At 44.4% G+C, this 25,340-nt stretch overlaps 2 protein-coding genes across 3 annotated transcripts in view; both read left to right on the top strand.

Moving 5' to 3' along the window:
* Positions 1-7,862: 7,862 nt before the first annotated feature.
* Positions 7,863-14,885, top strand: LOC119322290 (alpha/beta-gliadin clone PW8142-like). Its single transcript, XM_037595779.1, has 2 exons — positions 7,863-8,778; positions 14,542-14,885. The coding sequence occupies exons 1-2, from the start codon at positions 7,927-7,929 to the stop codon at positions 14,722-14,724; spliced, it is 1,035 nt and encodes a 344-aa protein (XP_037451676.1). The 5' UTR covers positions 7,863-7,926; the 3' UTR covers positions 14,725-14,885.
* Positions 13,638-25,340, top strand: part of LOC119322291 (alpha/beta-gliadin clone PW8142-like) — an 18,620-nt gene continuing 6,917 nt past the window's right edge. Inside the window, exon 1 of one of the 2 annotated variants that reach the window (XM_037595781.1) lies at positions 13,638-14,035. In XM_037595781.1, coding sequence (XP_037451678.1) covers positions 13,702-14,035 — 334 coding nt within the window. In that variant the 5' untranslated portion in view covers positions 13,638-13,701. The remainder of the gene's footprint in view (positions 14,036-25,340) is intronic. The other variant, XM_037595780.1, reaches the window with a different exon arrangement.

The following is a 25,340-nucleotide window of genomic DNA, read 5'->3' on the forward strand; positions in this document are numbered from 1 at the left end:
GGAATAACTGTATTTCCGTCAATACCTCAAGCCCCCCGCATGGGGGGGGGAGTTATTTAAGGCCAGTATGCTAATTCAATGAGGAACATTTCCAGGCATTAGGGGGAGATTTCAAGTACCATAAAGAATGCCAGGAAATTAGTGGAATGTTCAACACATTTCTGCCTCAAGTCCACATACTCAAAGATCTGAACCATGCGTTCAGAAGATTTGCAACACATTGCAAATACCCTGCCAGATTCATTTACTGACTATAAATGTGTCATACAATCCTAGAATCCTGAAAAATATGTCGGAAAGAGTGGAGGTACCAACTAAAATCACCCAACTCCCCATTCAAAGCAACAGGGGAGAAGTACGACAATAGTACATCAGGATTCAGCTTCTCACAAGCAAGGATATCAAGGCCTGTGAATCAGTAAATGCAAGTTAACTTCACATTGACAGACACCTGATGGGTAGTATACACCCAGTGGACGGGAAACCTCCACCAACCCAGGTCATAGTGCACAAAATGACTGGGACATCGGAATACCCGGCTCAATCGCATTGGGAAATCGCGAGCAGTCACTATGGGTAACGATATTTCCATCAACTATATATTGATATATAGATTCTAGAGAAACATATAACCGAAAGTCTACAATTGTCGGCATACATTTCTCAACTAGATTGAAAAAACCTTTCAAGTGATTTAGATCCAAAGACCATGGCCATGGCAAAGTGTGAACAACACTCGGACTGAACTCAAGCAAAGGGTATAATCTAGGTAGAAATGATCTTGCTCAATAATGCAAAGGTATTCATAAGCAATACCTAAACCAGTTTTCTTCTGGAAACAGAATTGAGAACAAGGAGGTGGTGAAACAAAGAGCAAGTATTGTAGCACAAGGGTTCACGCAGATACCCAACTATTCTCCAGAGGTGGAATCTCTTTTCGATATTTATATCATTGGCAGTTCAAAATCATTTATCTCTGCAGTTGATAGATGTAGTGATTACATATCCATGTAGACCACTAGATTCAGATATTGATGGTTCCCGGCGGAACCTCAATTTTGAATCGAAGCACAAAATGCAACATACATCGTGTAAAATCAATAAGTCACGATATGATTTATTATTATCGCCGGTACATTTGGTACAACCGACGTAGTGAGTTCCTTATTCACAAGGATTACTCTTACAATGATGATTATCTATGTTTGTGTGTCTACAATGAAGACACGTGTAATCATCTAAATGACGGAGTTTAAAATGAAGGATTTGGGTGAACCAAAATACCGCTCATTACTACAACTTGAGCACCTTCATACATTATGGTATACTATGTTGTCTATATCCAAAATATATTGGAGAAATTCATTATGGACAAATCTTATCCATCCATAACGCTCATGGTAGTTCATTCTCTAGATATAGAGAAAGATCTATTTAGACCAAGCAATGATGGAAATAAGATACTAAGACTCAACGTTCCATAATGCCATTGGATCCACCAAACACAACTGGTTGGTACTCAAGAATATCTTTTGATATCTCCAAGGCATTAAACATCTTGTCCTAGTTTTTCAGTTTCACAGAAATGTGAACACCGATATCATTGGATACATCAATCAAATCCCCACTATGTCAGATTGTAGACAAGTTTAGTCTTCCTACTAGGTGTGGTAGCCCTCTCATGAAGAGTCTTCGAAACAGACCTCATGGCTACATCCACCAACCATTATCTTAATGTTGCTTTTGTTGCCCGGATGCAAACATGTTACGTAATAAGCAATATCACTATATTGCATATCTTGCAAGTCAAATCATGTGACTGAGTTGTTTACCAAGTCTCTACCAACTTCTACATGCCATAAATATGTTCATGGAATTGGTATGTGATGGCTTTGGAATTTGCAAGAATCAAGGGGAGTATCTTCCTGAATTGTTCATGTTCAATGCATCATATTATACTCTTTTTCCCTTCATGAGTTTACTATACAGGTTCTCATAAAGGTTTTTAATGAGGTAATATCAACATGAGATCATATGTCGTACTTTTCATTTTCCCCACCGGGGTTTTTAGGGAAGTATATACGCCATATTTATTGTCCTCCAAACTCAATGGGTTTTCTCGTATTAAGTTAAAAGAGACAATAACCATTATATGTTGCATAGTTTTCTCCTTATTTTTCCCCATTGGGTTTGAAGGAGTTTTGGCAACATATCAAACACTATACTCCTCACATTTTTTCCACAGGGTTTTTGGAGGAGAACTTAATCAAGATGATGGATCCTTATGCAGTCAAGCGGTGATTAGGGGGAGTGTTAAGAATAACTAATCCTAGATTAATTAAGGGATAATCCCCACTTGTCAGACACATGTAATCCCACCCCGTGGGAACCGTCGTTGCGGTTATTCCTGGAGCGTCGCCTCCGGAACCGACATATGTATCGCGTCCGCTCCTGTTGTATATAAGGATCCGCTTCCATCAATAAAGACAAGAGTTGATTCGCTTTAACCTTCTAACACTACAACCATAATTTTCTTATCCCTCTCGTTCCCCTAAATGCTCCTAGTCACTGAATTATATACACCAAATAAACCCCTTTGCACGTCGTTAATGACCAAAAAAAGTTGATGCTGGCTATGTTCTCTGATGTCAGCATGATATCATATATAGTGATTAGCATGAACGAATCCCTTTGACTCATGCGTACTCCCTTTGGAAAGAAATATAAGAGCGTTTAGATAACTAAAGTTGTGATCTAAACACTCTTATATTTCTTTAAAGAGGGAGTATAAATTAAGAAGTGCAAGATAAAGAAATGCTGGTCCTTGATTTGTTGTTGACACTTATATTCTTTAGAGAGGAAGTATAAATTAAGAAGTGCAAGATAAAGAATGCTGATCCTTGATTTGTTTTTGACGACAGCATGCCATCATTACCTTGTAGTTATGATACAAATTGGATCTTTCATACAGAGTTGGAGGCTTGCTCCTTTGATCCGCACACGCTTAAACACAAAGAGCATGTATATGATTTGTCTCCGGATTTCAACTCGTGCTTGGCCAACAAATATGGTCTGATCGGGACATCGGGTAGAGCAAAAGACAAGTTTGCTAATACGCCTGGAGGAAATGCCTTTGATTAGGGCATCTACAACAGCGACCAGTAATTTTCCACCCGCAATTTGTTGGAATTCCGCCTTCAGACTAGATTACATCAGATACGAGGGACACACGCGCACAAAAAAATGACAGCCAAGGGCCCTTGTCGTGCCTTTTTTTCTCTTTATTTTCTTGTTTCTCAACTCACGGTATTACAAATCGGATGCACCGGTGTGCATATATATAAACGACCTCACGAGCTATAGCTATCTAACCTAAACCGACTCAAACAACTACTCCTGGCCAGACAGACGTTGGAACATAACTAGGACACGGCCAGCATGCATGCTAATTCCTAATACTACACGGCTTGCAAACCAGTCACCCACGTACATCTCAACTTACCTAGTTAATTATCCGGCCAGCTTGATCACGATTACACCAAACTAACTCAGGCATTGTTTGGATTATCCCAACAATCACCCCTAATCCGAACATCTGTCTCTTTATCCGACAACACACGAGATGCGCAGACGACCACCTGTTCATCTTGTCAGGCTGGCTGCCTCCGGTGACGCAACTTACCAGACTGCAACTTCGCTCTCCTTGCAATGATGATCACTACTTCATCTCACCGCAACTTCGTTTGCATACCAACTCATAGATTTTAACCAATGAATACCCGGACTACCAGCCACGCTGTCACATCTTAGCGTGTTACATGCAGACTAAACACATAGCCTTATGCATGAACTCAACTTAACTGGTGCGCGTCCATCTTCACGTCGATCTTCATCTTCTTATCGGTTGAATGCACGCGGGGAGGCACAACTCTTCACCCACCACATCTCCACTTTCCCATCATTGTTGGTGACACAACTTACCAAACAACGCTCCCTGTCGAGCGGCAACGCAACTCGCCATATACGTGCAACTCAACTTCACCGTATATGAACTCGCCGGAACTCCATGATCACGAACGGAAACGCAAGGCACAATTTACTTTTTCCATCCACTCTAACTCTTAATTCTCATCCGCCAGTGACGCGTCTCAACTACAGCAGATGACTCACACCCCCGAATTCTTGGACGCACCATACAAGAACTCATGCACACCTCGACGATAGCCCACATGTTTGCCGTCACCACCTTGCTCTCATTTGCGATGATATCGATGGTTTCCCTGGTGTCGCAACTTTGGCACCTCCATAACCATCACCGATCACCAATGCCTTGTCGACGACAGCATGTCGCCCTCCTCCAGGTCGTTCCGCCGAACGACAATCACGAGCCGCCTCGCTTACGACAGTTTCCTCGCCACCTTCTCCCCGTCGCTACGCCGAGCAAAGATCACCCGATCCTCCTCGTACGTCGCTACCCGAACGACTATTGCCTGCTCCACCTCGTCGCTGCACCACCCTGCCACTATATCGCCCGCTCTTCCTCGTTGCTATACCACCGAACGACTATATGGCCCGCCCCGAGGCGCTAGTAGGTCGCCACCCCGAGGCAAGCGCAACTGTACTGGAACCTTGCTCTAGAGACCAATTGTTGGAATTTCGCCCTCAGGATCGATTACATCAGATACGAGGAACACACACACAAAAAAAAATGATAGCCAAGGGCCCTTGTCGTGCCCTCTTTTCTCTTTATTTTTTTGTTTCTCAACTCACGGTGTGACAAATCGGATGGACTGGTGTGCATATATATAAATGACCTCACGAGCTATAGCTAGCTAACCTAAACCGACTCAAACAACTAATCCTGGCCGGACACACGTTGAAACATAACTAGGACATGGGCAGCATGCATGCTAATTCCTAATACTACACGGCTTGCAAACCGGCCACCCCACGTACATCTCAACTTACCTAGTTAATTATCCAGCCAGCTTGATCACGATTACACCAAACTAACTCAGGCATTGTTTGGATTATCCCAACACAATCGTCCATGGACAGAGGACCAGTCCGTGGACATCTATACATGAAATCACCATCCAACCCTGTTCGCATACCTTTCAAACACTTTTTTAACAAACCAGATGAAATTCATGCAAAGACAGTGAAATTCATACAAATCGCACGAAAACGTTTACATTTTGGACATATCTTTTAACTAAAAATGATACTAGAGTAACATAAAACTACTCAGCGCCGGCGAATAGCCACTCCGGCGACCTGGATAGCCTTGACTAGTCTACTGCCGGCCGCAATGGATTTCCATTGCCGTCCCCATGTCCCGTAGCTGTGAGCCCTGGAGGTATATGCTTTAGCACAAAGAGCGGCTCGCTTCCCTACCGCTCATCGGAGTGGAACAACCGGTTGATGCTTTTGCCGGTGGGGAAGGGTCCCTACACTGCATGGATAGGAGTTGGTTTTGGGTAGGGGAAGACGGTGGCCTGCCAGAGGGCAAGACATCGGGTGTGTACTCCGGCGTCACCTTGGCGTGGCATTCATGGGACCCAAGTGGCAGCGGCTCCTCGATGATGGCAGCGAGCGTGGACGTGCTGGCCACCACCTAGTCGATGTCCGCGCAGCCCGTTTCTTTCTCTGCAGGCAGGGAGTGGCTACACGCACGTTGACATCATATGACGCGGTCGCAGGCAAGGGAGGGGCGGTACGACACGGCACCGTCGACGGCAGCCACGATGCCCATGCAGCCGTGCTCCCCGCTGGTGCCGACCTGTAACAACTCGCCACTCCTCAGTTCATGACCGGCTGGCTCGATGGGCCACCCAACCGTTTTTATGCCAGAATACTCTTCTTCCTACTCGTGGGATCCCATGAACAAAACTTCTCAAGGAGGATAATGGTGAGTGGAGGTATGGTACGGTTCTTGCCCGACATCTGACATTGTTTAAATAGCGGGCGAACACGAGAAGCCAACCAATGTTCTGTTTATTGCCGGCCGGCTCGCAAACGGACATGTGGTTGGAGTAGGTATCCTGGCACGCACACGGGTTTAATGAAGGAAGGCGGGCAGTCTGCAGCCGTTTGAATGGGGCGAGTATGCATGTTCAGCATGGCGTATAGCGCCCTCAGCCAGTGCGCAGCTTCCATTGCGGAGGCAGTAAGGGATGCGTACGCTCTGCAGTGGAGTGAATGCGGGCAGCTGGTGCAGGGCGGGAACACGTGCGGGCATGGGAGGAGGCGGTTTGGATGGGCACGTGTGATAAGAAGCAGTCATGGGTGCTGTCCGGACACCCGCAAAGCCCGCCTCCCTCACGTTTGTCTTCGGTTTGTGGGAGAAAGTATGTCCGGACCGTCCTATGGACCAATACAGGCCCGCATTGGATGGCACAACACGTATGGACCATGTAGTCCGGATGGTTGCAGATGGTTTGATGGTCGGTGTTGGATATGCCCTTAGCGCTTATGAATCCATTGTGTTTTTCTAATCATAAAAAGCACTTATGACAAGTTATAATGAAAGACACGTATATATGTTAGGTTCGGACTCCAACTTTCCCGTTGCATATGAATTTTTCTGATCCAACCCATACCAATAGAGTGAGGCTAGCGTCGTTTTTCTAGAAACTCGCGGGATAAGAAGACATGCATACATATTATTTCAAGGAAATCACATCCACTATTTTTAACTTAATTTTTCTTATTTTAATAATATAATAGATCATTTGTATTTTTAATTCAAGCAATTAACGTGTAACTTTTATTGTAATCTAAGGATATTGTTTGGATTTTACTTTCAAATATTTGAAATGGCCATGATGGAATCACATCCATTTATTTTATTATTGTTTGAATTTGATCCGAAAGATAAATAATGAGTAGAGGTCATGTCAACTTTTCCTAGAATTTGCTAATCAAAATATAATTTCTATCTTAATACAATCCATTATTTAACTACTCTATAGATTTTTATTTAAAAACATATATTTTTAGCACGCATAAAAAACATAACATGTATCTTTCCACACAAACTATAGGTTGTCATGAAAACTCATGCCATGCCATAGCCTCCCTCCGACCCTGCCAACATTGTTGCAGCTGCACTCGCAAGCCTTAGCGTGGATGATCATTTATATGATTTGCGTAAAACAAACTAAGATCTACAAACGAATAGAAGCTAGAACATAACTTGGCATGCACACACATTGCAAGCCATACTAAGCTGAAAAGTGTCAATAACTTGTACGACATATACAACACTGAAGACAAGTAAAAGCAATTTGATGAGTCAAGGTCTATCAAAGCAAGCTACATTACTACTCTAATCTATCTTAACAGGTCACACATGATTACAATCTTTTTTGTGTGCAAGTCAAGCTTATCTATTTTACACGTAACAACTTGTAGAACATTACAAAATTGATGTTTGCTAATAACTTCTAGAACACTACAACACTTGACATGTAAAAGGAATTTGATGAGTCATGACCTACTAAAGCAAGTTACATTACTAGTCTCATCTATCTTAATAGGCCACACAAGATTACAAACTAAGTTCTGTGCAAGCAATGCTTATCTAGTTTACACGTAACAACTTGCATAACATTACAAACTTAGTTTCAAAAAATTAAGCAATCTAGATTAGTGTTTATTCGTAAAGTGAATAAGATGAGTCATGTGTGTTACCACACCTTTTTTGTTGTGGAATGATAGTGCCACAAAACACAACATACCAAAAATTGATTTCGGGAAGCATCCAAGCACTTTCCAGGCAAGCAAATGCCAATTGTGAAAGAGATCATACCATGGAAGCTATAAATAGGCATGTAGCATGATGACCATCCTTCGTCATTCATCATTCTCATAAGTAGAGTGTATCATTCAAGCCAAGCAAGCAGTGGTCAATACAAATCCACCATGAAGACCTTTCTCATCCTTTCCCTCCTTGCTATCGTGGCGACCACCGCCACAACTTCAGTTAGAGTTCCAGTGCCACAATTGCAGCCGCAAAATCCATCTCAGCAACAACCACAAGAGCAAGTTCCGTTGGTGCAACAACAACAATATCCAGGGCAGCAACAACCATTTCCACCACAACAGCCATATCCGCAGCCGCAACCATTTCCATCACAACAACCATTTCCGCAGCCGCAACCATTTCTGCCACAACTACCATATCCGCAGCCACAACCATTTCCACCACAACAACCATATCCACAACCGCAACCACAGTATCCGCAACCACAACAACCAATTTCACTGCAACAAGCACAACAAGCACAACAACAACAACAACAACAACAACAACAACAACAACAACAACAACAACAACAACAACAACAACAACAACAACAACAACAACAACAACAACAACAACAACAACAAATCCTTCAACAAATTCTTCAACAACTTTTGCAACAACAACAACTGATTCCATGCAGGGATGTGGTCTTGCAACAACACAACATAGCGCATGCAAGCTCACAAGTATTGCAACAAAGTAGTTACCAACTGTTGCAACAATTATGTTGTCAACGGTTGTGGCAGATCCCCGAGCAGTCGCGGTGCCAAGCCATCCACAATGTCGTTCATGCTATTATTCTGCAACAACAACAACAACAACAACAACAACAACAACAACAACAACAACAACAACAACAACAACAACAACAACAACCGTCGAGCCAGGTCTCCTACCAGCAGCCTCAGCAACAATATCCATCGGGCCAGGGCTCCTTCCAGCCATCTCAGCAGAACCCACAGGCCCAGGGCTTTGTCCAGTCTCAACAACTTCCCCAGTTCGAGGAAATAAGGAACCTAGCACTGCAGACGCTACCGGCAATGTGCAATGTCTACATCCCTGCATATTGCTCGACCACCATTGCGCCATCTGGCATCTTCAGTTCTAAATGAGAAGAGAAGAACTTGTACTAGATATATGAAACACCGTTTCCTTAGTCCATGGTTTCGTCGTTGTAGCGGTGAAAAAATAAAGTGACATGCACAGAAAAATGACAGCCAAGGGCCCTTGTCGTGCCCTTTTTTCTCTTTATTTTCTTGTTTCTCAACTCACGGTATTACAAATCCGATGCACCGGTGTGCATATATATAAACGACCTCACGAGCTATAGCTATCTAACCTAAACCGACTCAAACAACTACTCCTGGCCAGACACACGTTGGAACATAACTAGGACACGAGCAGCATGCATGCTAATTCCTAATACTACACGGCTTGCAAACCGGTCACCCCACGTACATCTCAACTTACCTAGTTAATTATCCGGCTAGCTTGATCACGATTACACCAAACTAACGCAGGCATTGTTTGGATTATCCCAACAATCACCCCTAATCCAAACATCCGTCTCTTTATCCGACGACACACGAGACACGCAGTCGACCACCTGTTCATCTTGTCAGGCTGGCTGCCTCCGGTGACGCAACTTACCTGACTGCAACTTCGCTCTCCTTGCAATGATGATCACTACTTCATCTCACCGCAACTTCGTTTGCATACCAACTCATAGATTTTAACCAACGAATACCCGGACTACCAGCCACGCTGTCACATCTTAGCGTGCTACATGCAGACTAAACACATAGCCTCATGCATGAAATCAACTTAACTGGTGCGCGTCCATCTTCACGTTGATCTTCATCTTCTCATCGGTTGAATGCACGCAGGGAGGCACAACTCTTCACCCACCACATCTCAACTTTCCCATCATTGTTGGTGACACAATTTACCAAACAACGCTCCCTGTCCAGCGGCAACGCAACTCACCATATACGTGTAACTCAACTTCACCGTATATGAACTCGCCGGAACTCCTTGATCACGAACAGAAACGCAAGGCACAATTTCCTTTTTCCATCCAGTCTAACACTTAGTTCTCATCCGCCAGTGACGCGTCTCAACTACAGCAGATGACTCACACCCCCGAATTCTTGGACGCACCATACAAGAACTCATGCACACCTCGACGACAGCCCGCATGTTTGCCGTCTACACCTTGCTCTCATTTGCGATGATATCGATGGTTTCCCTGGTGTCGCAACTTCTGCACCTCCATAACCATCACCGATCACCAATGCCTTGTCGACGACAGCATGTCGCCCTCCTCCAGGTCGTTCCGCCGAACGACAATCACGAGCCGCCTCGCTTACGACAGTGTCCTCGCCACCTTCTCACCGTCGCTACGCCGAGCAAAGATCACCCGGTCCTCCTCGTACGTCGCTCCCCGAACGACTATTGCCTGCTCCACCTCATCGCTGCACCACCCAGCGACTATATCGCCCGCTCTTCCTCGTCGATGTACCACCGAACGACTATATGGCCCGCCCTGAGGCGCTAGTAGGTCGCCACCCCGGGGCAAGCGCAGCTGTACTGGAACCTTGCTCTAGAGACCAATTGTTGGAATTTCGCCCTCATGATCGATTACATCAGATATGAGGAACACACGCGCACAAAAAAATGATAGCCAAGGGCCCTTGTCGTGCCCTCTTTTCTCTTTATTTTCTTGTTTCTCAACTCACGGTGTTACAAATCTGATGCACCGGTGTGCATATATATAAATGACCTCACGAGCTATAGCTAGCTAACTTAAACCGACTCAAACAACTACTCCTGGCCGGACACACGTTGGAACATAACTAGGACACGGGCAGCATGCATGCTAATTCCTAATACTACATGGCTTGCAAACCGGCCACCCCACGTACATCTCAACTTACCTAGTTAATTATCCGGCCAGCTTGATCACGGTTACACCAAACTAACTCAGGCATTGTTTGGATTATCCCAACACAATCGTCCATGGACAGAGGACCAGTCCGTGGACATCGATACATGAAACCGCCATCCAACCCTGTTCGCATATCTTTCAAACACTTTTTTAACAAACCAGATGAAATTCATGCAAAGACAGTGAAATTCATACAAATCGCACGAAAACGTTTACATTTTGGACATATCTTTTAACTAAAAACGATACTAGAGTAACATAAAACTACTCAGCGTCGGCGAATAGCCACTCCGACGACATGGATAGCATTGACTAGTCTACTGCCGGCGGATCTCCATTGCCGTCCCCATGTCCCGTAGCTGTTAGCCCTGGAGGTATATGCTTTAGCACAAAGAGCGGCTCGCTTCCCTACCGCTCATCGGAGTGAAACAGCCGGTTGATGCTTTTGCCGGTGGGGAAGGGTCCCTACACTGCATGGATCGGAGTTGGTTTTGGGTAGGGGACGACGGTGGCCTGCCAAAGGGCAAGGCATCGGGTGCGTACTCCGGCGTCACCTTGGCGTGCCATTCATGGGACCCAAGCGGCAGCGGCTCCTCGATGATGGCGGCGAGCGTGGACGTGCTGGCCACCACCTAGTCGATGTCTGTGCAGCCCGTTTCTTTCTCTGCAGGCAGGGCTTGGCTACGCGCACGTTGACATCAGATGACGCGGACGCAAGCATGGGAGGGGCGGTATGACACGGCACCGTCGACGCAGCCACGATGCCCATGCAGCCGTGCTCCCCGCCGGTGCCGACCTGTAACAACTCGCCACTCCTCAGTTCGTGACCGGCGGGCTCGACGGGCCACCCAGCCGTTTTTATGCCGAAATACTCTTCTTCCTACTCGTCGGATGCCATGAAGATAACTTCTCAAGGAGGATAATGGTGAGTGGAGGTGTGGTGTGGTTCTTGCCCGACATCTGACATAGTTTAAATAGCGGGCAAACACCAGAAGCCAACCGGCGTTCTGTTTATTGCCGGCCGGCTCGCAAACGGACATGTGGTTGGAGTAGGTATCTTGGCACACACACGGGTTTAATGAAGGAAGGCGGGCAGTCTGCAGCCGTTTGAATAGGGCGAGGATGCATGTTCAGCAGGGCGTGCAGCGCCCGCAGCCAGTGCACCGCTTCCATTGCGGAGGCAGTAAGGGATGCATATGCCCTGCAGTGGAGTGAATGCGGGCAGCTGGTGCAGGGCGGGAACACGTGCGGGCATGGGAGGAGGCGGTTTGGGTGGGCACGTGTGATAAGAAGCAGTCGTGGGTGCTGTCCGGACGCCCGCAAAGCCCGCGTCCCCCACGTTTGTCTCCGGTTTGTGGGAGAAAGTACGTCCGGACCGTCCTATAGACCAATACAGGCCAGCATTGGATGGCACAACACGTCTGGACCATGTAGTCCGGATGGTGGCAGATGGTTTGATGGTCGGCGTTGGATATGCCCTTAGTGCTTATGAATCCATTTTGTTTTTCAAATCATAAAAAGCACTTATGACAAGTTATAATGAAAGACACGTATATATGTTAGGTTCGGACTCCAACTTTCCCGTTGCATATGAATTTTTCTCATCGGCTCATACCAATAGAGTGAGCCTTGCGTCGTTTTTCTAGAAACTCGCGGGATAAGAAGACATGCATACATATTATTTCAAGGAAATCACATCCACTATTTTTAACTTAATTTTTCTGATTTTAATAATATAATAGATCATTTGTATTTTTATTTCAAACAACTAACGTGTAACTTTTATTGTAATCTAAGGATACTGTTTGGATTTTACTTTCAAATATTCGAAATGGCCATGATGGAATCACATCCATTTATTTTATTATTATTTGAATTTGATCCAAAAGATAAATAATGAGTAGAGGTCATGTCAACTTTTCCTAGAATTTGCTAATCAAAATATAATTTCTATCTTAATACAATCCATTATTTAACTACTCTATTGATTTTTATTTAAAAACATATATTTTTAGCACGCATAAGAAACATAACATGTATCTTTCCACACATAATGAACTATAGGTTGTCATGAAAACTCATGCCATGCCATAGCCTCCCTCCGACCCTGCCAACATTGTTGCAGCTGCACTCGCAAGCCTTAGCGTGGATGATCATTTATATGATTTGCGTAAAACAAACTAAGATCTACAAACGAATAGAAGCTAGAACATAACTTGGCATGCACACACATTGCAAGCCATACTAAGCTGAAAAGTGTCAATAACTTGTACGACATATACAACACTGAAGACAAGTAAAAGCAATTTGATGAGTCAAGGTCTATCAAAGCAAGCTACATTACTACTCTAATCTATCTTAACAGGTCACACATGATTACAATCTTTTTTGTGTGCAAGTCAAGCTTATCTATTTTACACGTAACAACTTGTAGAACATTACAAAATTGATGTTTGCTAATAACTTCTAGAACACTACAACACTTGACATGTAAAAGGAATTTGATGAGTCATGACCTACTAAAGCAAGTTACATTACTAGTCTCATCTATCTTAATAGGCCACACAAGATTACAAACTAAGTTCTGTGCAAGCAATGCTTATCTAGTTTACACGTAACAACTTGCATAACATTACAAACTTAGTTTCAAAAAATTAAGCAATCTAGATTAGTGTTTATTCGTAAAGTGAATAAGATGAGTCATGTGTGTTACCACACCTTTTTTGTTGTGGAATGATAGTGCCACAAAACACAACATACCAAAAATTGATTTCGGGAAGCATCCAAGCACTTTCCAGGCAAGCAAATGCCAATTGTGAAAGAGATCATACCATGGAAGCTATAAATAGGCATGTAGCATGATGACCATCCTTCGTCATTCATCATTCTCATAAGTAGAGTGTATCATTCAAGCCAAGCAAGCAGTGGTCAATACAAATCCACCATGAAGACCTTTCTCATCCTTTCCCTCCTTGCTATCGTGGCGACCACCGCCACAACTTCAGTTAGAGTTCCAGTGCCACAATTGCAGCCGCAAAATCCATCTCAGCAACAACCACAAGAGCAAGTTCCGTTGGTGCAACAACAACAATATCCAGGGCAGCAACAACCATTTCCACCACAACAGCCATATCCGCAGCCGCAACCATTTCCATCACAACAACCATTTCCGCAGCCGCAACCATTTCTGCCACAACTACCATATCCGCAGCCACAACCATTTCCACCACAACAACCATATCCACAACCGCAACCACAGTATCCGCAACCACAACAACCAATTTCACTGCAACAAGCACAACAAGCACAACAACAACAACAACAACAACAACAACAACAACAACAACAACAACAACAACAACAACAACAACAACAACAACAACAACAAATCCTTCAACAAATTCTTCAACAACTTTTGCAACAACAACAACTGATTCCATGCAGGGATGTGGTCTTGCAACAACACAACATAGCGCATGCAAGCTCACAAGTATTGCAACAAAGTAGTTACCAACTGTTGCAACAATTATGTTGTCAACGGTTGTGGCAGATCCCCGAGCAGTCGCGGTGCCAAGCCATCCACAATGTCGTTCATGCTATTATTCTGCAACAACAACAACAACAACAACAACAACAACAACAACAACAACAACAACAACAACAACAACAACAACAACAACAACAACAACAACAACAACAACAACAACAACAACAACAACAACAACAGCAACCGTCGAGCCAGATCTCCCTCTAGCAGCCTCAACAACAATATCCATCAGGCCAGGGCTCCTTCCAGCCATCTCAGCAAAACCCACAGCACCAGGGCTCTGTCCAGCCTCAACAACTGCCCCAGATCGAGGAAATAAGGAACCTAGCGCTGCAGACGCTACCGGCAATGTGCAATGTCTACATCCCTCCATATTGCTCGACCACCATTGCGCCATTTGGCATCCTCGGTACTAACTGAGAAGATAAGAACTCTAGTACTAGATATATGAAACACCATTTTCTTAGTCCATGGTTTGGTGGTTGTACCGGTGAAAATATAAAGTGACATGCACTATCATGTAAGAACCCGAACTATACTAGTTCAAACTTGGGAATAAAAGACAGAAGGTCTTGTCTGCATATGATTGTTTGTTTGAGTTCCATTCATGTGCCCATTCACAAGTTCACCCCTAATTAGATATATTATGCATTAAATAGATATTTATGTTGCATTAATCTAAATATAACAAAATGATTCTGAAACTTGAATTAAATTTAAGTAATTTCTTGGACTTTCAAATTGAGTATTATTAAAGTAGTAAGGACTATCCACACCCTTGGCTTTCCCTTGTTCAATTATTTCTAGAGAAGCATATGAAGTAACATTTTCTCCCCATGGCCACACATAGGGCACACACATAACGCCATCACATGCCTTTTTAGTTATGCATATGAAAGGTAGGATGTTTTTAATTACTCTCCACCAATTTACTCTTAACTTGGCTTGTACCATAAGCTTTTGTTGCCTTTTCAATTTTCCCCCACTAGACAAACTAGACAGTCCATCTACCACACCATACCTTGTGTCCGTCATGGCTCTGTACAACAATTGAAGAGAACAAATGTCATTTCTTTATGATACCCACGACCAAATGTCCTCTGCTGGATTATTTGGTCTAGGCATATTAAGGATGGCCACCTCATCTGATGGGATAAACACCTAATGAATAAAAGGAGTGTTCCAGTCGCCCATGTTTTTCATCGATAAGATCAGCTACAAGTTGGACCGGAGTTTCTCAATTGCATCATTGTGGTTTCATCAGCGGCATGCCCTGCACCCATTTATCTTGCCATATCTTTGTAGTATGTGCATTCCGATTTTTTCACCGCATACCCTCCTTCAAACCTTCTTGCCATTTCAGAATAGCACGCCAAGTTAGCGATGCACTATGCGGGAACCGCATTTGAAAAAAAAAAGAATCTCATTTCATGGTATCTTCCATAAAGGACCCTCGTACATGAGCTATTTAGATAGAAATAGCCATGTATGTTTAGCAAACTTTGCATAAGTGAATAGATCAAGGTCGTGGAACCCCAAGCCACCAATTACACCCGGCCTCTCTACCAACAAGATGTCCAAAGACATCAAGGATACACACAGCCAAAAAAGAAAATAAGAAGAATAGAAGAAAAAAATACCCCGCCATGGTGATTAATCACTAGCATCAACAGCACTCTAACCACCACTGAAGACAATGCCCAGATTACAAAAAAGATTCTCCAAAAGCAACGCCCCCAAGAAGGGAACAATGCACAAGTGTTGTCGTTGCCCCATCGAAGATCGTGAGTTTTCACCCTGGAAAAATTTCGAGTTCACCCAAAAACAATGCCTTCAACAAGGCCATTGCCAATTACAACCAATAAGTGCCATACCTTGGGTTTTCACCCTAGGAATTGAGACTCGATACTCGAGGAGTACCACCAAAAATGCAGTCCACCAGTTCTGCCACCCCCGCTTGCCGAGGCCGCTGGTCCATGTCACCAAACACCTGGCATACAACTGTCATCGCATCCAATACCCCCTTCCACCAAAACTTCAAGACCTCCAATCACAGCCGCCATGACTTTCTCCACGTCTATCAATGCCTTGAGAATCTTGACTTAAACAAGTCCCATGATAAAAATAAGAAATTGAAGCTTCACATCGCGTCATCTTGAGGCCGTGTTGGTTGATAATATTAGTACGCACGACCGGAGCCTTTCCGATCTAGATAGCCTGGGGCGACATACACCAATCCATATAGATCTTCGCTCGAAAAGACCAGAACTCATCAACGACCAGATCCAAGAGGTTGACATCCGGCAGAAAGACGACTTGGCGGAAGAAGAGCATCAGGGGCAAACCACCATTATTAGTCCGAAGCTAATAGCCCCCACGCCGCCCTCCTCTCGATCCAGACCTGCAGAAAAAGATCAACGACGCTGCATCGTGCCACTCGCATCCGTGGAGGCCTGAACTTGGCAAGACGCCAACCATGGCTGGAGACGGAGACCAACCACTCCTGGCCGGATCTGGTGACTCCTAGTCCCATCGTTGCCGCTACGGCGGCACCGCGTGTAGCCTACAAGCCCATCCACGATGATGTCTGATTAGAAGGATACATGGATATACAGATGAAAAGGCCTTCGTTATCCCTTCAACAATATATATAAAGCTTACTGGGACGTGAGAAAGCTCACACAATTTTATATTGGCTATGAAAATGTGTTGCCAGACAGAGATATAAGATTTTCGTTTGGAATCCAGACCGCTTGTGTCATCCTTAATTGATGGTCACTCTAATTTTTCCGGCGGGCCTTCCCTGTGGTACCGCAGCCTTACATGTGTATGGGATTCATACAGCTATTCCGTCCTGTCTGAAAAAGGAGAAAACCAAAATTATTTGGATTTGATAACTAATACCTTTCCTTTAACTACCATGTGCACGGCGAGGATCTACGTGCATGATGGTTTTTCATCTCCCCACGTCGTATTGGGCCGGCCCATTCTCGCACATATAATTAGAAAAAGAGACGAGGAAAGGGAGAACCTAGATAGATTCCTTGTCTCAAGGTGACCGTGGGTGCTGCTACCAGTCCGCCCAAGTCCCGTTCGTGATAAGTTGTAGGTGCGCGTTTTACTTGAGGCGATTCAAGCTGGTTTTATTTGAGTTTTTTTCCCTTTTTTCTCTCTGTTTATTCTTCTTCATTTCTTTCATTCTTTTTTGCACTCCGTTTCTTCATTTTGTCATTCTTTTTTCTTTTGTTTATTTTCTTTTTTTCGGTTTTCTTTGTTCTATTGGTTATTATTGTACATTTTTTGTATACGTCAACAACATATTTTTTTTCTAATACACGTCTAACATTTTTCAAATACAAACCAACAATTTTTGTAATACATTGTCAACATTTATACACATTTTTTAAACTAGCAGTATGCGCGGCTAGATTTGTTGCATGTGTGTTTTTTGTATCTTTTATATTATCAGGTGTAAAAATAGAAAAAGAAGGAGAAAAAATATGACAGAAAAAAATAGGAGAGAAAAAAAACCCTAGAGAAGCAAAAGTAACTTTCGAAGGTTTAGTTACGGAAGCCCTACCCAATGAAATATCTTTCTCAGGCAATAATCTGGCCTCAACCACATTAATATATTTTTTTGCATGGTAATACGTGTCTCATTTATATCATAAGTATCATAGTACAAGTCACGTAACCGACCTGGCAAAACTGAAAAGACAGCAGAAAGCTAGCCTTTGCACAAAGGAACAACAACTAAGAAGTAAAATTACAATCAAGATTGAAGAAACCTCTGAACTTGACACCAACACCCGTCACCTGCCTCTGGAACCACGACAGTAGCCACCAAAGGGAAAAATGACGGATCACCTTCACACCCGAGCTCGTAGCGGCTCCATCGCTGACATGCAGCTTTGCGGACACTGTTAATATTTGATCAAGTGTATTGCTTCTATAGTGCTGATACATACATACATACATACATACATACATACATACATACATACATACATACATATAGTGAAAAGAAATCATTCACTAAGGGACACTGTTTGGATTGTGTTCACTTCTCTACTGGGATTCAAGATTTAACTCATTCTTCTAAAGTGCATTAGGTTCTTCATGAGTACCTACAATCTTCAATAGAAGTATTAACATTGTAAAATAGGAACCCACATTTGACTCTATGTTAACTTGAGTAGACAGAATCTATTCTGATCAGTGCCCCCTGTCGTGCAAGATTTGGAGTTCGCTAGTTCTGTGTAAGAACATTTTCTGTGATCATCTAAAAAAAATAAATTTAGAAACTGGTGACTTTTATGTAACACGTGTGTGATCTCTTCCTCTATCACATGTTGGAGATATTTTAGTTGTTGATTTTCTGTTCGCGCAATGCCTTGAGATTGCATGCATACGAATCTTTTTATTTGTAGCTGGTCACTATGGTATGAATGAATTTGAAACAGAGAACTCCCTAACATACCACGTGGCAAGTGTGGTTCATCTATTTCCAAACTAAGAATGATCTCCCATGACCATCTCTAGTGTTATAGAAAAATGATATGAAAATATTTGACTGGTATACATGATTCATATAGTTTGATTAATTCTTTAGGAAATGTATGATCTCTAGCCTACACTTGAGGTGCTTGAATTGGAGCCCGAATCTGACGGCACATCTCTTGCCACCATCGCACATCATCTCTCAAAATTTCTATACCCTCAAGTTTGTTGATATGTGATGATTTAGTTGGTTGTCCGCCGTGCATATGAAATGAAACTACAAATGGTAATTTGTATTACACTATATTTAATAACACCTGACAGATACACCCAATAAGACGTACTATGACTATCCAAACAAAATCACAAAGTTTGGGAAGCTTCTTTGAATACAGACCCCATGCTACTGGTTTTGTGCTACAGTAAATTGAAGGATGTCAATTCTGGAATATTTTAAGAGCTAACTCGTTTTTATTGTTCAAAAAACTCATGTTGTGGTATAGTTACAAAAAAATCATGAAATATTTTGAATAGCTAATAATCCACAAACATATGATATTTTCCTTGAATATGAATCAAATTTGGATTTTATTTTCCATAACATATCCCACATGATATTGGATTAATATCACCACCCAAACGATGAACTTGTACAATTGCATACACATTATTTTTCCTGACTGAGATTTTAGTAAGGGACTTGTATAAAAAAAATTACACATATGATTTTCATATACGCTGAAAGATCTAAAAACTTAAATTTACACTTAAAAAAAAATTCATGTTGTGGTATAGTTACAAAAAAAATCATGAAATATTTTGAATAGCTAAAAATCCACAAACATATGATATTTTCCTTAAATATGAATCAAATTTGTATTTTATTTTCCATAACATATTCCACATGCTATTGCATTAATATCGCCACCCAAACGTTGAACTTGTACAATTGAAATTATTTTTCCTCGCTGAGATTTTAGTAAGGGACTTGTATAAAAAAAATGTACACATATGATTTTCATATACGTTTAAAGATCTAAAAAACTTCAATTTACACTTGAAAACATAGGAGCCTTATAAGGTGAGGGAGGTTTACGCATACAGGTTTTTTTTTGAACACAAGAAGGGTCCCGAAGGACCCAGACTTATATTAGATAAGCATGCAACATATTACATAAAGACCCAACAGAAAAATAAAATTACAACCCAGGCCGGATATTTTACAGATTGGACCCCAGACAACAAAAATGAAAAGCAATCGCGTCCTCTTCGCCGTCTTCGATCCTGGCACAATTCCAGCACCGCCGGGGATGAAACCACTTGGGGTGGAGGAATGGTTATAGCACCACCGGTGAACCGGAGGTAGAACGTGTGAATACCAAGCCGAAGAACTAGATAAACTGGAATTACAAGAGCCGGACGTCGTCGCCGGAACTCCGAGTGGTCGCCTTTTGACCAGAAGATGCAGCGGCGCAGTGGCGAGAATCTCATGGTGCTCTCTGCACCGAGCTCCCCAACCATATGCTGCAAAATTTTGGCTCCAAGAACTCTCAGAGAGGATACAGCGTAATGATTTGATCTGCAACTCCAGAAGCAGTGGTCGGAGCAGAGCAAGAAGATTAACGTTGACTGCACTTGAAGCCAGCTTGATAATCCCCTGGATCACCAGATCAGCAGCTTCACCAAAAACTGAGTTCCTCCCCGTCCCTACCTCCATGGCAGCACAAAGAAGAAGAACAAACAGCACCTGATCGAGCCAGATCTAGCTTTCCCACGAGCTTATTGAAAGGGAGCTCGAGCTCCTGCTAGCCTCCACCATGGAGGAGAACAAGGGGAGGAAGAGGGTCTCCAACCGGCGTCGCCCGAGGTCGCCGGGGTAAAGCTCCAGAACGGCATAACGCCAGTCCACAACAACGCAAGTCGAAATACTACTAGGCTATAACTACTATGTACAGGAACCCGCGCTCCTCCCCCTAGCCATCGCTGACCGGCAGCGCCGTCAGACGAGGCATGGGATCGGGCCGGGGTGCCCTGTGGAGCTCTCAAGCAGAGGGGTGGAGAAGGAGGAGAGAGAAAGAAGAGATAAGAATGAGCCCCTCGACTCAAGGTCGTTTACGCATACAGGTTGAGTAGTGATTATCGCATAGAGTGATATAGGTTGAGAAATTATTACGGTGGCAGACAGTTTTTTTGTTAACCAATATATGCACATGATATCAAAATTGCATGCTTCTTACACACCTTGACTTATGTTGTAGACCATGTCTCCTGTGTACAGTATCCAAGGGAAAAGAAGCAATCAACAGATATAAAAATCACCCTTCGCATGCACACCGGAATCTCCACTGGGACCTCCACCTTCCCCATCCGATCGGCCTCTCGACGGCATCCCGATCCTTGCTGTCATGGCGGATGGCATGCCGGTCGCAATGCTGGTCCATGCTCCATGGAACCCTCCGGCTCGCATGCCCTCGCCTGCCCTTTCGCGCGCGCGCGCACGCCTCGCTCGCCCCATCCTCTCACTGCCTGCCCCTTCTCCTCCTCCTCCTCAACCGCAGAATCTGTCACCTCCTCCTTCCCCACCTGCACCCACGGTGCCTCTCTCTGTGCCGATTCCTGCTGATCAAACCATGGATATGCCTCCAGAGCCTCCTCATGAGTGCCTTGCCAGGCGCATCAGCAGGCGCTCAAAGATGGCTGTTGACTCATCCATCAAGGCCAGGCGCAGCGCTCGACTGGCTGAGCTTGACCCTCCTATCTACTCCACCATGACTGCCAAGGCCATGCGCTCCAAGGCCAAGAAGCTCGATCTGTCTGCGGCATCCAAGGACCTCTCCGACGCTCTCATCCATGCCCGTCTCTGCGACGAGACGGGACTCATCGACAGCTCCGCTCGCGGCCCGGCTTCGCCGGAGGAGCTGGCGGCTGTTGCTGATGTCTGTGGCGCTCCGCCTGAGATGGTCGGCGACATCGCCTCGGGCTCTAGTGTCCCCGGATCTCCATGATGCTCTACCTCATCCTCGGCCACACGTGGAGCAGCATGTGCTGGCCTTGTATCCGGTGCTTCACACCAATAGGACCCAGTTATCTTAGTCGTATGATGGTTGTAATGCTGCTCACTACTTATTCTGTCAGTGTATCGATCTGCATCAGCAACTGCCAGGCTTGGCTTTTGGGTATCTGTCCCCATGTAAGGTGTCAACTTATCTTTCCATTATGAAAAACGAGACGTTCTCTATCGTATCCTGGAACGTGCGTGGTTTAGGTGACAATGATAAGTGTGCTAATGTGTTTTCCGAAATAAAACAACTGAGGCCCTCGATCGCTCTGCTACAAGAAACAAAATTACAAAAACCTGACTCCATTAAACTACGATCCATCTTGCCACGTTTCCTCGACTCCAGTAACCACCTAGACGCGATCGGATCTGCCGGTGGAATCTTATCTGCAACTAACTCCCGCTGCTTCTCGCTCCTTAACTGTCAACACAAACGCTTCACTACCACCCTAACCCTATCATGCCTTGCTTCGCCGCACCACATCTTCGTTACCAATGTATACGCACCCTCTCAACGAGCACTAAAACTTGAATTCCTAGATGAACTTAAGCAAATTGAGCCATCAACCACATCCCCCTGGCTCCTCATTGGTGACTTTAACCTCACAAGATTTCCTAATGAGCGGAATAACAACAATTTCAGACGATCGGAAGCCGATGCCTTCAATGACACAATTGATCACCTTGCTCTATTAGAAATACCGCTCTTGGACAGACAGTTCACCTGGTCAAACAAACGACTATCGCCCACGCTGATTCGCTTAGATAGAGTTCTCATTAACCTTCCTTGGGATGCTCTATTTCCAAACACACACCTAACCTCTCTAACCAGATTTGTCTCCGATCATGTTCCTCTCCTAGTTACTATATCCACTGCAGTCCCTTCTTCCTGCCTTTTTAGATTTGAACGTTACTGGACCTCATTTCAGGCCTGTACCAATACTGTACGGGCCTGTTGGCAGCCCAACGGACGCGGCCCGCACACTGATCCAGCCGCCACCCTCGCCCACAACATCAAAAAAACAAGATCGGCCATGAAATCATGGGCCAAGACGCTTCGGCCCATCTGCCAACGGGAAAATAATTGCAAAATCGCTATCCAAGCCCTCGACCTAACCGAAGAATTCGCTCCTCTATCTCCCCTCGAGCAAAAACTAAGGCTAGTCCTATCTAACGTGCTACAATGTGCTGTCAAGCAAAAGATCACTTTTTGGAAGCAAAGGGGGAAGATTCGAGTCGCCATTGATGGTGATGAGAACTCTAGGTTCTTCCACGCCTCGGCAACTCAGCGCTCTCATTCAAATAAAATCCCCATGCTTATCCATAACTCATCCGAAGTTTTCCTACACGAACAGAAAGCCGATATCCTAAAAAACTTTTTTCAACAACTCATCGGAACTGACAAACACGACACTTGGAACTTCAGTTTACAACAGCTATACCCCTCTACCCTCCCACAACTCTCCGATCTTACACAACCTTTCACACAAGACGAAATCCACCAGGCTTTCCTTAACATGAACACAAATGCAAGCCCCGGACCAGACGGCTTTGGACCTATCTTCTTCAGAAAATACTGGCACGACATCAAACACTCAATACTACCATTCTTCTCTGCCTTCCACGACCAAACGGCTTCTCTTGAACGTTTTAACCGAGCCTTCATGGTTCTCCTTCCCAAAACCCTGGCGCCAACGTCTCCCGATGCCTTTCGACCAATCTCCCTTCAAAACTGCACCCCAAAGGCAGTCGCCAAAGTCCTCACTAACAGAGTCAAGCCTCTAATCCCTCTGCTCATCCACTGTGATCAAACAGGGTTTCTTCATGGACGCAATATCGCTGACTTTGTTTATGCAGCCGATATCCTCAGTACCTGCCACACACGTAAAGCTCCGACCATGGTATTCAAGTTGGATTTCAAAAAAGCTTTTGATTCCATCTGCTGGTCGGCCCTCCTTCAGATCCTACAAGTTCGAGGTTCCCCCCCATTATTCTGCTCATGGGTCCACGAAATCCTATCTACTGGCAAACCGGTTGTTCTCCTAAATGGCATTCCAGGGCCATGGATACAATGCCGATGCGGTTTACGACAAGGAGACCCATTCTCGCCATACTTGTTCATCATTGTTGCCGACGTCCTCCAAAGACTGATTGCAAACGCATTTAAGCAAAATGTTCTTTGCCACCCACTACGTCCCAATGAACCGCCAGTGACGCTGCAATATGCGGACAATACTCTCATCATCGCTGCGGCCAATGATTCAGCTTCCCTAATCCTAAAACAAACGCTACACGATTTCTCACTTGCAACAGGCTTGCTTATCAACTTCCAAAAAACAGCACTCCTCACCATCGCCACTGAACCATCCTTACAAAACAAAATCACCACTGCCACCGGATGCTCACTAGCCACCTTTCCACTAATATACCTAGGCCTTCCACTCTCCCCCACTAAACTACCGCTCATAGCTTTCGACCCAATCATTGACAGCTTTCGAAAGTTCCTCTTCGGCTGGGTGGCGCGTCTGCTCTCGCGCGGTGCTCATCTAACTCTGCTCACTGCAGTTCTAGACTCACTGACAGTGTACTTCATGTCAGTTTTCCGCCTCCCCAAGTCCATCTTAACCAAACTTGACGCCATTCGTAGGGCGTTCTTCTGGTCTAACGAACCTACTTGCACAGGGGCAAGCTGTTTAGTCGCGTGGAAAAATGTTTGCAAACCGAAAAATTATGGTGGTCTAGGTATTAAAAATCTTGAGATTCAGAACCGCTGCTTGCTTATGAAATTTTCCTTCAAACTTTTACAGAACCCCAATGTCCCTTGGACACTGTGGTACCACCATCAACATCCTCTTGGCATCGCAGCAAAAGCTGCAAGGCCCTCCTTCCTCTGGAAAACTATCAACAACCACTTGCCAATACTCATCGACCAATTCATCTGGGGCTCCATGGTGCCAATCAAGGTCAAGATCTTCGCTTGGCTTCTCCTCCGCGACCGTCTGAACACCAAGGCCAACATGCTTCACAAGCACATTGCACAATCAGCTGCTTGCCCACGGTGCCAAGATCCACACGAGGATGCTCTTCATCTTATCTCCAACTGCTCCTATGCAACACAGGTCTGGTCTGCCTTGGGACTGCCATCTCCAACCTCTCTGGATGAGCTGCAACAACACCCTACGATCCATGGTCTCAACCCAAACATCTGGCCCTCAGTCGCCCTGACAGTGGCATGGAAAATCTGGGACTTGAGGAATGCCTTGGTCTTCAGAAACGAGGATCACTCCCACCGCACCACAATTCGTAACATAGTAGCTGATTTCTCCCTCTGGGTCTTCCGGTTTAGAAACAAAGAAGATAATGCTTCGGCTAAGCAATGGCTGAATTTCCTCTCTGCCTCTATTCATTAATTGTTGTTAATATGAACCTACGCTGTAATTCCTCGATCCTCTTTTGAGTGGTAATATATTCAGGTGGG

The sequence above is a fragment of the Triticum dicoccoides genome, chromosome 6B (genome assembly GCF_002162155.2).
Source record: "Triticum dicoccoides isolate Atlit2015 ecotype Zavitan chromosome 6B, WEW_v2.0, whole genome shotgun sequence".
In the NCBI taxonomy this organism is placed as follows: domain Eukaryota; kingdom Viridiplantae; phylum Streptophyta; class Magnoliopsida; order Poales; family Poaceae; genus Triticum; species Triticum dicoccoides.